The sequence below is a fragment of the Polyodon spathula genome, chromosome 17, assembly GCF_017654505.1.
Source record: "Polyodon spathula isolate WHYD16114869_AA chromosome 17, ASM1765450v1, whole genome shotgun sequence".
NCBI classification, from domain to species: domain Eukaryota; kingdom Metazoa; phylum Chordata; class Actinopteri; order Acipenseriformes; family Polyodontidae; genus Polyodon; species Polyodon spathula.
The window spans coordinates 24,483,704-24,497,967 of record NC_054550.1 but is presented as its reverse complement, the minus strand read 5'-3'; the positions used below and the strand labels follow the sequence as shown (position 1 = coordinate 24,497,967).

Below are 14,264 nucleotides of genomic sequence, written 5' to 3'. Positions count from 1 at the left end.
TGGATAAGCCCAACTGGAATGGAAAATCTTGTTTACAGTGGGTTCCTCTTACAATCTCACAACGCCATTTGACAGCTATTGGTTAGTTGTCTAAATGCCGGTGTTTAGATAATACATATTTAACTCAAAAGCTGATTTACTGTTATTATTACAAAGTCTGCCCTGTTGTATCTATTTCTCTTTGTGCGATAAGCAAAACAAGTTTCAGGTAATAAATAAATAAATAGATTTACCATTCTATATATTTAACAAGACATGGATACCCAAACGGGCCTTAATAGACAGTGGGTGTTTTCCTTATGTGAGAGTTTAACCCTTTCAAGCAAGTTTCCAGCTTATCATTATGTCACGTGCAATAATTTAGGATGGTACGACCTTGACAATAGGAGATTGTTTCATTGGCTTATAATAATCTGGAAATGCACTGCAAATCAGACGCCAGCTTATTAATGTCACTACTTTAGTGCAGCTCAATGCAATTATCTCTTACGATCTAATAGGAGACTGCAGCTCTCATTACCCAAGACTAAAAGAAGCAGAGAGTGGGAGAATGGTGCTTCTCATACACAATGTCCCTGACCAACACAGAGCATTGGTCATCAAAACCTCTGAATGGCTTGCTATTGTATGAAATTCAAACTATACGCAACAGTTCTTTTTAATATGGTGAAGCACGTTTCTTTGACTTTTCTGATTATCCATATTTTAAAAACAAGCATGGGCCTAACATGTACTCTCTTTTTGCCAAAAACAACAAAAAAAAAAAAAAGATTAATTTAGAGGAAATTAATGATAGTTACAATTTTAATGAAATACATAAATCAATCAATAAATTAATACATCTAAGTAACGCACTCAACAACAGTGGTTGTATACCCTGGCACCCCTGTAAAACTGGCAGATTTGAATTTTTTTAATGTTGATGGGTTTTTTTATGTTAATTGAATGTCACTTGTCTAAACTTTTAATTGTTTTAAAAATAGCACAGTTTGTCACAGGCAGAACTCCTTAAGCATTTAGAAAACTTGTTTTTGTTTAAACTGGCACAGTTGTACCCTGTCAAGGTCAAAACCGTGGCCTGTTACCGTGATTAATTCACCATTAATTACACAATTACTCACATGAACGTCCTCTATCTATTTTTGTACCTAGTTCACATTTTCTACTTTTTTTTTTCTTTTGTTCCTGATTTGGTTTTGTTGAATTTTCTTAAATACATAAATAGATAAACCCATAAACACACCAAATCACCAGTTTCATACATGGTCCCTAAGGCAAAGTATTTTAATTCAAACCATTCTTCAGTTAGTATGCATGTGTATTAAACTGGGTGCTAGGGAAGCTTAACAGATGTTTCAGTTTTACATTTGGCTTGGAACAGCAATTATGGAATGCCTAATGATGCTGGCAAACTCCCATAAATGGGTTCAGTGGCAGTGTCTCTCATTAGGCAGAGTCTGTGTTTCAGTAATTTAAAAACATCAGTGGTTTGGTGTGGAAATGTGATCAACTGGGAACCAGGTGGTCGGAGGTTCAAATCTCTGATTTGGATTACATAACACTGTCAAAAGCACCAATCAGAGATTAACAGCTTTAAGTTAACATCAATTCCCTACATCGTCTGAATGCAAGTCATAAGCTAACCATTTCTATGGTACAGTGCAGTGAACACATTGTTTGTCAGTACTTAGTAAGTTGTAAAAGGTCCTTCCATTCAGCATATCCTGATCTTTGTACTCTGTGTAATTAGCAATGTTAGTCATTACCAAACCCCTACCGATGGTCAGCATTTACAATGTTTTAGGTTTGTATTAAGTGTACTTTTTAGGGAGACAGATATAATTGAGAATAGCAATGCTGGAAGTTTTTGGAATCTCTATAAGATGACTGGTACATATTAAGTAGAGTAAGTTCTTATAGTACACTGTTTACACTGGAATAAGCATTACCAGCTAATGTTAGGTTTTTTTTTAATCATTTTACTTTTTAAATTGTATAATAGTTCTTGAAACAAAGTGATTTTTTTAAATGACAGCAATATGGTTCCTCCAGCCATGCTCCAGCCCATTTCAAATTGTTTATGCTGGCCGAACATGCTGCGAGACTCAATGTTATTGCCTTCATTGCAGTTTCCCAGGAGATGTGGCATCCTAGATCGTAAAAAATAATAATAAAAATAATAAATAAATAAATAAATAAATAAATATAATAATAATAATAGTAATAATAATAATAATAATAAAGCAAGCATCTTAGTGACTTCCATCCTCTTCCATGTTTAGAGTTATCAGTAACATGAAAAAGTACAATGTTAGTAAGACATACTGACAGACAGACAAACAGGTACCTCCATATACCCATAGATCCAGATACTTTTAACAGTTGTACTTAAAAACATCCTTCTCAAGTTTCATAATAATTGGATTGAATATCTCTGTGGAAATGCAAGTGTGGCATACAGATACAATGGGGTTAGTGTGTATTTTTGTTACTACTGATTTACTAGCAAAACTAGTGTGAATTAGTTCATTTGAGAGTTGGATGAACTCAACTAAATCTCTATTAAATCTCTACAGTCAGACATACATAATCTAGCAGATCTTTAGATAAACGTCCTCCAAAAAAAACACCACACTCAGGACCACACAGTTACATTTAATCAACCTACACTCCTGACAAACGTGAGAATAACGTGGGTTTGGCAAGCTTACCCCACGCTCTGTGAAGGAAATCTTGTTTAGAAAGCTGTCGCAGGATGCAATCAAACTAGGAAGTGAATATGTACCACAAATCTGAACATATGATGTTAGAATGAATAGCATTTATTTGCTACAGTAGCTTTTGGGTCAAATCTTATCATGACCACTAACTCAATGTGATGCAAATGCAATGTATAGACAAACAAATTACTGCACACGCATACAGATGGTCCACATAGTACACAGTACATGAAATAACCATATACTACATGAAAAGTTAAAAATCTTCATGTGTCATCAAAAGTTTTTTGGATTACAGCCAAATGCAATCTAAAACCTCTATTGTAGGCTAGGAGTGTATGGTGAAGATCCACATAAAATCATGTCCACATAAATCAGGCAGTAATCATGTTGCTTTTCTTTTTTTTTTTTAGTTTTGTGTGTAATAACATATGTATTAAGCCCAACCAGCTGTATCATTAAGTACAAGACACACTCTTAAAAATTATTCTCAGTTTCTAGAGATAAAAATATGTTGAAATCATAAGCAGAGAAAATATGCTGCATAAGATCTGTAAAAACAAAGCAGACATAGGTTATGATGCAGCCCAGTGTGGTGTTGAAAGGTATTGAGGTGTGAACTGGGTGCTTTAAACACAAATATAGATGATGTGTTTGTATACAGGTGTGCAGCTTCTACAGGAAGATGCTGTGCAGATACACAGCAGAGGAACGTTCAATAAAAGGAGTGGTGTGCTCAGTGTGGCGCCCACAAAAACCACAAGCTTGCCTACACAGTGTCAGCGTCTCGATCCCTCTCCTCTAACTAGGTTAATTTACTCACTACTTCAGCAAACTACATTCATACATAAACATTCTAAATAGCAGTTTGACTTGGCACTGTGAAAAGGTTCCTTGAATTTTGTAAATGTATTACAGGTTTTTTTAAACATGTTACACTTTTCACAAACACATATAGGATTGCTGTCATGTCTCTCAAAAGAATTACTTGAAATGCATTTATCTAAAAAATTAAAAATAAAAAAAGATGCAACATGCAGTCAAACTACATACCCAACCCAAACTATGGGTACACCACTGGTAAGGATACAATATTTGTATGACTATGGTGGGGATTACTTAGATTGAGAATACAGTTACTATCCATAATTTCTTTTGTCTTAAATAACATATTAAAAACAATTGATTGTAGATAATCCTTTACACAAATTAAAAGGAAATTAATATGCATTGTATACAGTATATCCCATTGAGTTTAGATCACTTAATTGCAGTGCCTGAATGATCTGTAAAACCACTGTCCAATATAAATCTGTTTTAAAGGGTACATAAGGACATTTATTTTACTGTGTTACATGTTCCCATGTGTTGCTACAACTGTTTGTGTAAAGTGTGTGCATTGTTATAATTATTATTTTATTTTGACCACTTTTACATTGCATTTCCTGCCTCAAGATGGCTTCCCATGTACCCGCATGGACCTCTCAGAACAACCTTTCCCATCATCCTCCTGCTCACATATGTAACTGAGATGGATTTACTAGTGAGCAAGAGGATGATGGGAAAGGTTGTTCTGAGAGGCCAATGCGGGTACATGGGAAGCCATCTTAAGGCATGGAATGCAATATAAAAGTGATCAAAATGTTAAAAAAAAAAAAAATCAAAACAATACACACACCTAACGTAAACAGTTGTAGCAACACATGGGAACATGTAACACAATAAAATTAAAAGGTCCTTATGTACCCTTTAATATGCTGCGTAGGTATAATTTTGTTATCAGGAATCCAACAGCACCTATCGAAATATAATCCCCCATATTTCATGGCCAGTAGTTTGACCACCTGGATCTGGTATCAGGTATCTGGGACTCCTGTGCTATCCAGTCCAGTTGTAACCCCCCAAGGTAAAAGACAGGCCTTCCAACCTGAATCAAATGTTACTGAGCTCTCCCCACCCCCCACCTCCCCCCGAAAAACATGCAGTTTGCAACTTAGTGCCTGAAAGCTTTTCCCCGTCTGGTCTCCAGATGCTGAAGCTAAAACTTAAGGGAGGTGTTTAAAATCTGATAAATGCTTGGGTTTTTTTCTGTTTCCAACAGTTTAAATTGTCTATAATTTAACACGCACACTGAAGCTAATTTGCACTGAGAATCATTTATTTCCTTTAATATTGTTCCCAGAATTTTGAAATGGACTAAAAAACGGAATGTGAGCACCAAATGAGTGTATCCACACAGTTTCATTGTTTTTAAACAAAGATTGCTAAGATTAAACGAGAAGGGTTTCACGTGAAGTGGAGTTTCCAAGGCTTTTACTAGCTGTGATGTTGACGGCTCAGCAGTACTCAATCCTGGGTCAGAAAGCGACAGGTACAAACCTACAGTAATCAAACAGGACTGTTGGGTCTCAGTATTGCTGATGTTCAGACAGAGTTAACCAGGTAAAGCTACTCTTGCCACATTACAACTGGACATTAAACAAAGGAGATATCAAGTAGAAATAGAGACTGAGGCTACTGATGTATTCATCAGGTTTTTATTTTTTATTGTAACGGTTTACTTTTTTGGGGAATTGGCTTTGTGTTTTACTGCATTACAACGATTGGTATGGGTATTCAATAGTGACTGCATTCAGATTCCCAATTCATAGTGGTTTGATTGTGTTTGCTAATAATGGAAACCAATCGGACAAATTTCAAATCACTCTCATATGAGAAGGCAGATAGGAAAAGCAGCGTACAATCAGCTTGGACAATGTGATATGAACACACAAAAGAGTCTGGCCAAACATATGTTTTTGGAAGTTTGTCATTACTTGACTGAAAGGATGTGCTGCTGTAAAATAATACCTCACCATAATAGTTTTCATCAAGTTTTTATGAGTCTTGAAAAACACTGGAAATTAGACAAAACTCTTGACCTAATGTATTACTACTGCACTGTACTTTTAGAACCAAATTCAAAGAGGTCAAGTGAAAAAACAAAACCAGGAAAGGTAACTGTAACTTCATGGCCCAGCTTTATTTTTTAACAGAAGTACATGAAACTGAGGTCAGCGGTACCCTGGTCACTGATCTCTGGCCGACAGTCGACAGCCCTCAGGCGAATAATAAACAGAGAGGAGATGGATTTTCTCAGAACTGGAGAAGCGCTGCTCTTGAAAGAAGAAACCTGAAGAAAGGACTAAACTGAAGCCGTAAGATATGAATCTGATTACATAAGCAGGACTGTGAATCGGATATGCCTTATTGTTCCACATTTCCCCAGCCTGAGCAGATGGAGCTAAGGGGCCCTTTCCTGTTCAGAACCTACATTCTAATTAGATTTCTAAGGCAGGTAAAGTTACATGCTTACAGCAGCCATAGAGCACACAGTTTGCTGAAAAGTGGGGAAAATGTCCCCTTACCCCAACCAGAACCTGTATGCTCACCCAGCTTCATACCTTAACCTAGGCTTTAATAATAATGCCGATCATAAATCTTATGGGTATAAAAAAAAAACACACACACACATAACTGGTTACAAATTGCTATATAACCCAATCTTTGTAAGTACTGTACCTATTTGCTGCTGTAGCCAAAGCAGGCACATGTGTATCTGTGATAGTGAAAATCATAATTTACCTAAAGTATATCCACCCATGAGTGTGGCACAGCTATATGATGAGGGTGCTGATTTTTTTGTACTGGCCATGGGGGGAATGGAAAACAGTTATGCAATAAAAAATAAAATAAAAATCACATGGTTAATTTAGTATACTGCAGTGTTATTATGGGTGAAATGCAGTGGTACAGATCTCACCTTCACTTTCTGGCACATTGCATTCCAGGTGTGAGGGTGCAGTACCTTTCCTGCTGAGGTGCGTCGTAATCTGATTGGTTAGAACCACCTGGAAAGGAAAAGAGCGATAAAGGAGATATCAACACTAGAAGGAAGTCAAACCAAAGTTCATAGAAAGTACAATGCCCTTCCACTTTACAATGAACAACCAACATGCATTCAGCAGCAAGTTACTGATTTTGGTTGGGAATCGTATTGGCAATGACGCTTCCACAAGCAGAGGAAGTAAAGCCGTCAGTGTGTGCTTTATCTCACTACACTACAATAAATCCTATTGGCCAGGTGCCCTATAAGCCAAAGTGGACACCTGCAGGCAGGGCTGTCTTTGTCCACCAGGGGGTGTTAGATGTGACTGGCTTGGCATTAAGATCGAATGAGGCTCTTTGACTTTCATTGTGTGGAGTTGCTGTAGTATAATCAGAAATTCTAAATATGTGGGAAAAAATATAAATCAGTGGTTGGAAATGCTGGGCTGTGATTGGTTAAAACCTCATCACAGGAGCAAAAATAGATTGAACTATTGCCCTAACATCCTTACTCCACCAAGCAATAGTCTCCCACTGTCATGTAATTGGTTTATATCACTGTCAGTCCCTCCCCTTTTCAACAGAAAATGGCTGAGTGTTAAAAAGAAAAAAACGTTAGGTTACGAATCTTAGGTTCCCTGAAAGAGAAGACAACCAACAACCAATACTTTTGGGATATACCTGCCACTGGTCACTGCGCACTCTATATCAAAGCTGCCGATAGGCCCCTCCATGGAGTTAAGTCCTCTGTCCCGCCCACCAAGGGAAAAAGTAGTCCCTCCACGGGGATCATGTTCTCTTTTGCATCGAACCCGCGAACGATGCAACCTCACAAGGTTTGTTGGTCGTCTTCTCTTTCAGGGAACCCTTCAATTTGAAGACAACCAACAACCAATACTTTTGGGGAAAGTATACCAAAGCCGTCGCAAGGGAGCGTGAGCGGAGACAGCAGATGAGGGAAGACTCGATACTGCAAAACCAAGTTAGCGGTGTGAGCGTGCAACCTCAGGGACTCTTGTGCCTAACTAAGGCATACAGGGATCTATCATACTAAGCCGGTAGAACCTGGTGAATGTATGCGAAGTAGCCCAGCTAGCTGCAGTACAAATATCGGTCAATGAGGCTCATTTAAAAAGGGGCCCATTATGTAGCCAATCCTCTGGTAGAGTGCGAAGCGGCCCGTCCAGGTGGGGGTAAGCCATTCGTATATGCAGTCAAAACTGTGTCCACAATCCAATGGGACAGTCGCTGCTTCGAGAGGGCTTGGCCAAGGGTCCTTTCACCATGACAGACGAATTGCTGGTCAGACTGACACAGCGCTCTCGTCCTAGCCACATAACTTCTCAATGTCCGAACCGGGCAGAGGGAATTTAATCATCGATCCTACTCCGAAGAAAAGGGAGGGGGGTGGAAAGCCTCTAGTTCCACTGACTGGTTTAAGTGGAAAACCGTAACCACCTTAGGAAGGAAAGCGGGGTTTGTGCGTTCCATCATCCCAAATACACATACAGGCACTGTGCACTGAGAGAACACTGTGCACTTTCAGCATAGAGTGGGACCTGCCTGCCTCTAGCAAATCTTGCAGAAACTGTAAAATAACTGCTATATGGCAATAAACGGAGTCACGACCTCTGGTCATACACCAATTTTGAAAATACTTCCACTTATAGGCATACAACGACCATATGGAGGAGGCCCTAGCGTTCTGCAGTGTACTGACGACTGTGTCTGAGAGCCCTAAGGCAGACAGATGGTCCCATTCAAGGGTAGGGTGACCAGATAGCAAGAGTGAAAAATCGGAACACACTCATTTGGTGAGGGGAGGAAAAAAACCTTGTGAACTACTGCACAACTCAAGCGATGCAAACTACGTATCTTCTGTAGATAGGCTTTTTTTAAATCCATTCACCTTCCTGTGTCAATTGCACTTAGGCAAAAACAAAAACTTAGAGAAATATCATTAAAAAAAAAAAAAAATACTCCAAAGCGGTTAACTTTCTTGTTTACTGTTCAGATGACAATGATGTTTTAATCAGCCTATCAGTGTGTCTGTACTGGCTTTTCTGTGACCTGCTGTGCTGTATGTAGCAGGTGGGACAAAGTCAGTGCTGCATTGTTTTGATTTAGGTTGCTACAACCTAGTTTTCAGCATTAGACATAAAATACCAAAAACTGATGACAAAGCAAAACAAGCAAACTATATTTCGGCTGAAGACATATCCCAAATAAACTGTACATGCAGACGGAGGTAATTGCTTTGCACATCTTGTAAAGTGACAAAGAAAATACGATCGAACGCTAAAACTTCAGAATCACACATTAAACAAATGGCTACTACAGAGGCTGCGGAACAGAAAGTAAAACAAACAGCTTTCAGAAAACAAACTGGAAAGTCAGCGCAGACAAAAAAGTATTCCTGTGTCGGTTGTAGCCAAGTTAAATCAGTACTACAGGTACAATCCAGCACAGCTACCTTGGTTCAAACATGCTGCTTACTTTTTAAACGCAGTTAGAATTTTAGACCCAATAGGGTGTTTTCTTTGTTTGGACTCAGTACTGATAAAATAAATTCCTCGACTGGACAAAAAACATGATAATGAACGTGCTGCATATATGGACTTTATTAAAGAATGCCAGATGCCTTTGGGTAACCGAGTTTTGGGACTGTTTCTAATCAATTTCCACATCTGTATAACTTGGCAAAGCTATTGCCCGTCCAACCTATTTGGTGGATGCAGACGTGCAGTCTCAATGTATGGAAAAATCTACACCAGACAGAGAATGTTGAAAACAACTGTTAGGAGATGTTGCATGCTTGCCTTTTAGCAAATGACAGCACTGTGTTTTAGTAAGGAAGCAAGTACCACTATTTTTAGGTTTTTATAGTGCTCTGAAATATTAGGTGTATTTATGTTTAAACGGTACTTACACTGTCTTTTTTGCTTTTTAGTGACAGGAGAGTCAACAACACCAGCCATCATGACACTTCGCCAGTATAACCGGACGAACAGGCGCATGCACCAAAAAAAACACATGTAACGCATGACATGACTGCAGGTTAATGTGACTGGTTAGCCACATAGATGTAATGCAATCAACTCACTGAAACAACACGCCCTAAACCAGCAAAGTATGCTGTTGCACCGCGAGACAGTACAGCAGCCGCACATACAAAATGTCCTAATGAGAAAATAAAAATTTCACATTTTACGCCTGGGTTTTCCAAGTTTACTCAAAAAATCGGGACAAATGGCATTCCCACAGTACCTCGATCGCGACACAGGACAAAGCTCCTAATATCGGGATGATATTCAGGGGCCAGACCCACAGTTAGAGTCTGCCCGGTTATGAGTGCCAGAGGGTGCATTTCGTCTGACTGAGGAAATACAGGTGCAGCGGAATCTCCCAGAGCTGGCCTTGAAGCAGCTGACAAAGGTTTGAAAAACAGATTCTCCTGGGCCATCTGGGGGCCACAAGGAGAACTGTCACCTCTTCTGTCCGCACTTTCTCCAGGAAAGCTGGCAGCAACGGTATTGGCGGGAATGCATACAAGAACGAGGAACTGCTCACAAATCCAGCACACTTATGATCACTGCTGTGTTGGAATCCCATGACCAGCTCCCTCCCGTCGTTGCGGGTAGGCCCCGCTGTTAGCTGCCATGGAAAATTGAAGGTGGTGCCTCAGGTCATCAAGCAGGGCAGTGGAGGTTGGAACCGTCCGCGTCACCGTGTGAGTACGGGCGGACGGCAGCGTCTCGTTCTCTCCCGTACCAGAGTACAGGAGGGAAGCACTGTGGCTACCTGCCGAGACGCCTTGCTTTCTCAGTGAGAGCGCAGCAGCAATTCCTATAATTCTGGTCCAAAGGTAAGGTCAGGGGAGGTAGGGGCGGCAACTGCAGTAGCTGCTTCTGAAGGAAGGAGCCACCTTCTCATGAGGCTGTGATCGAAATCGCATCATGGTCCTCCTCAGCCATGCTGAGATCAGGTTCTGTAACATCCGGGGTGACCATCGGTGCAAGTGGGGTCAGCTCCAGGGCCGGTGTTATCGGCCCAGCTGGGGCAAGAGCAAGGGCTTGAGCCTGCTGCCTGGCCAAATACTCAAGGACTTGGACCATTTGGTTTTTCAAGTCCACAATATCCTGTGCCTGTCTCAAGTTGCTTAGTCCGCTCAGCACTCTGTGGAGGAGACTAAGAGTGGTTGTGAGAGCGAGGCATCTGAGCCTGACCGCAGGGAATGCTCCGTGATGGGCTCAGGGACAGACCGAGAAGGGGAGGGAGGGGCTCCCAATGCCACACACGGCTCAGCCGTACTAGCAGGGGACACTGTGAAGGATGTACAAGCATGGAGGGTGTAAGCCTGTGTACTGAAGCACTCAGGCACCAAGCATGCAGAAAGATAGAGGACAGTGAGAGAGGTAGAATACAGTACTGGTGCACTGAAGCCGGCTTCCAGCAATAAAAATTGCAGAGGAACTCCAGAAAACTAGAGAGAGTGCTGTTTCACACAGGCTCGACCACAGTAATGGGACAAGGGTGTCTAGTCTGGACTGCGTGTAGTCCCACAACTGGGGCAGCGCATAGCTTGAAATAGAGTGGAGTACTATTGCCTATAGACAGGGGGAATTGAGGGCACTGATGCAGTGAGCGTTAAAACACTGAATGATAAGCACCGAGGCTCTGAGGTGTCGGGAACATCGAGGACACTGATGCAAGGAGCTGAAGCACCGAGGTTCTGAGGGCCTCAAAGGCACCACGGGCAATGAGGGCAGCGATGCAGGGAGCGTCCAAGCACCAAGGAGCTGAAGCACCGAGGCTCTGAGGCGTTTCAAGGGCACCATGGGCAACAAGGGCAGCGATACAGGGAGCGTTTAAGCACCAAGTAGCCGAAGCACTGAAATTCAACTCAACGTAAAAATATATGCCGGCCAAGATATAAACTGAATTATGCAGCAGTCAGCAAGCCAAACAGAGAGTTGTACGCTAAAAAAACTTTGATAACTATGTGGCATGAACTTCAAAAACTCATTTATTTATTTATTTATTTATTTATGCATGTACTTATGCTGTATGAGCTCTACTTAAACAAAATATATAAAACCACTATAGCTCCCAGTCGGTAACAATAGTTTTCCCTTGGGGCAATAATTTCCCACTATAGCCCTCCTCTCAAGTCCATATTTACTACATATAGAGCTAGAAATAGACAGAGATATAGTTATTGGACAGAAAAGGTATTTCTGACTAAGCAAAGGTGACGATGCACAGATCTGTCACTCCAATAGAGAGATCAGGGACTGGTAAGAGTTTCCTCAAAAGGTATATTTATCATTATTGGTCTCATTTTTAACTTCCCTTCACACTGAGGACTGACAGAGACCCACATGCAGGGGCTCCTTACTGTATAACAAAAGAGAATATGCCCAGCCATCATCCAGTATTCATTTGGCACACTATTTCTTGGTTCAAAGTAGATTATTTTTGTATTATTTTAAAATAAGCAAAAGTTGATATATACTTTTGTTTGAAAAATGCATTCATTCAACTAAACTGCATGCAGTTTTAATGTCAAAATAATCCTTTTGGGATCCATTTCAAATCCAGTCTGAATACAAAATCTTGAAAACTGCCTTTTGGATCTGCAGCAGAAGGAAATATTTTCTACAACTGCCGACAGACAAACTAATCCCAGTCAGACTAAAGGTGGGGTTCTGGCACAGAAAGATTCAGTTAAGCCTGAGAAAGTGGAACATTGCATTTTGTTTTGGCTCTACTCTGTGTTTTGATAAAAGCCAGTTGGCACTGCATGTATGTGAAATCTGCTTCACCTACATGTTCCCTCCCCCTGCCATTCCCCAGCAGATCACTTGATGACAGATACAGTTAGCATTGCTTTCAGTTTGCAAAGATCAGGAAACCAGATAAAGTGCCTGAGCAAGGTTTATATTAAAGTCACACTTTTGTATAATAGTTGGTATCCATGAAAACTTTCAACACGTTTCCTGATTAACAAATTGTATTTAATGCATTAAAAACATGGTTTAAAAATTCATTTAATACGTTGTGAAATGACCCAATAGTATGTGCATCATAGATGTGGACAATGGCTCCCAAAACATGGCAATTGAGCCATTACAGCTGACTGAAAGTGGTTTTGGGGATATAATTGAGATTAAATAGACAATTACAGCTTCAGGTATATTTATAATTAAGCATGTAGTACACCTAAAATCTCTCAAATTGCTATGCGATGTTAGAAAAGGTATTGACAGTGTTGACCCAAGGGACTTTTTCAGCCTGAAAAAAGAAACAAGGACCAGGGGTCACAAATGGAGATTAGACTAAGGGGCATTCAGAACAGAAAATAGGAGGCACTTTTTTACATAGAGAATTGTGAGGGTCTGGAATCAACTCCCCAGTAATGTTGTTGAAGCTGACACCCTGGGATCCTTCAAGAAGCTGCTTGATGAGATTTTGGGATCAATAAGCTACTAACAACCAAACGAGCAAGATGGGCCGAATGGCCTCCTCTCGTTTGTAAACTTTCTTATGTTCTTATGTTCTTATGTAAATATTTAAGTAATCAGGCTTTATCAATGCCTGATTATCAATTCTTTTATGTTTTAAAGTTTTTACGTACTTCTCTTATAGATACTGTGGGGTATATTCAATTGATGTAAAAACAATATCTTATCTAAACAATGCTGATGTTTAAATGAATAATGAATCCAAGGTTATACATACAACACTGTTAATATTAACCTTTCAGTTTATTTCAATCTGTAAACATATGAAAGCATTACGAAGGTTGATATTTTAATGGCAGTATTTAGATCTGCCACTGTTTAGATCAATTAAATAGACCTCAGTGTTTAATCCTTAGCAGTCCATTTATTCAGTGCTTGTCAGGTGTGTCAGGTCCAGTTTAATTTCACACATGCTGTTTATTTTACATGTGTTTAAGTTTTTTTTTTTTTTTTCCCCCCCAGAGGAAAACGGGTTTAAAAGGCACTGCATAGCAAAGGACACTCAATACAGCATCTCCAGCCAAGCTCCACCCCTTGATCGCTGTATTTTTCACATAACTCTTCACAGTCGTGCATACTGATAATTCCTCTCCTGATCACTCGTTTTATCACCAAACTCCTCAATAATGCGATCCAAGTCATTATTTTATTACTAAAACATCTCAAAAAAGCTCTGCAATTGTGATATTTTCTGCGCAAGCAGCTATCTTCTTGTGTCCGTTTGGTCCGTGTTATTTCTGTGGTGCAGGGTCTATGTGTATGCTCAGATAAACTTCTTCTATCGGTCTCACTCGGCCATTGAAAGGTTTTCTCGGCTTTTTCCGGAGGAAAAAAACGACTAGAGACCTGTGCTTGACGTCTTTTTGACGATGTCGGACAGGGTCTGACATCGGGCTGGAAAGAGAAAATTGTAATGTTGGACCTGGTCTGGCATAGGACCGCAAAGGGTTAAAGTTATTGATTAACAGTACCCTTTACATAAACAAGCAATAGCAATAATGAAAATATTCTACTTTATATTAAAAAGTACTCTTGGTATGCACAGATTTTCTAATAAAGGGTTATTTTTCACATTCTTGAACAGTCTCAGGGAAAGGATTCATATTGTTTCCATTTGTAAAAACACAAGAAGACAAACTTTCGCTATTTCAGA

At 40.0% G+C, this 14,264-nt stretch overlaps 1 protein-coding gene across 1 annotated transcript in view; it reads right to left on the bottom strand.

Moving 5' to 3' along the window:
- The window catches only part of rad51b (RAD51 paralog B), a 131,214-nt gene that overhangs the window by 69,054 nt on the left and 47,896 nt on the right, over positions 1-14,264 (bottom strand). Inside the window, exon 7 of the mRNA XM_041276860.1 lies at positions 6,523-6,610. Coding sequence (XP_041132794.1) covers positions 6,523-6,610 — 88 coding nt within the window. The remainder of the gene's footprint in view (positions 1-6,522; positions 6,611-14,264) is intronic.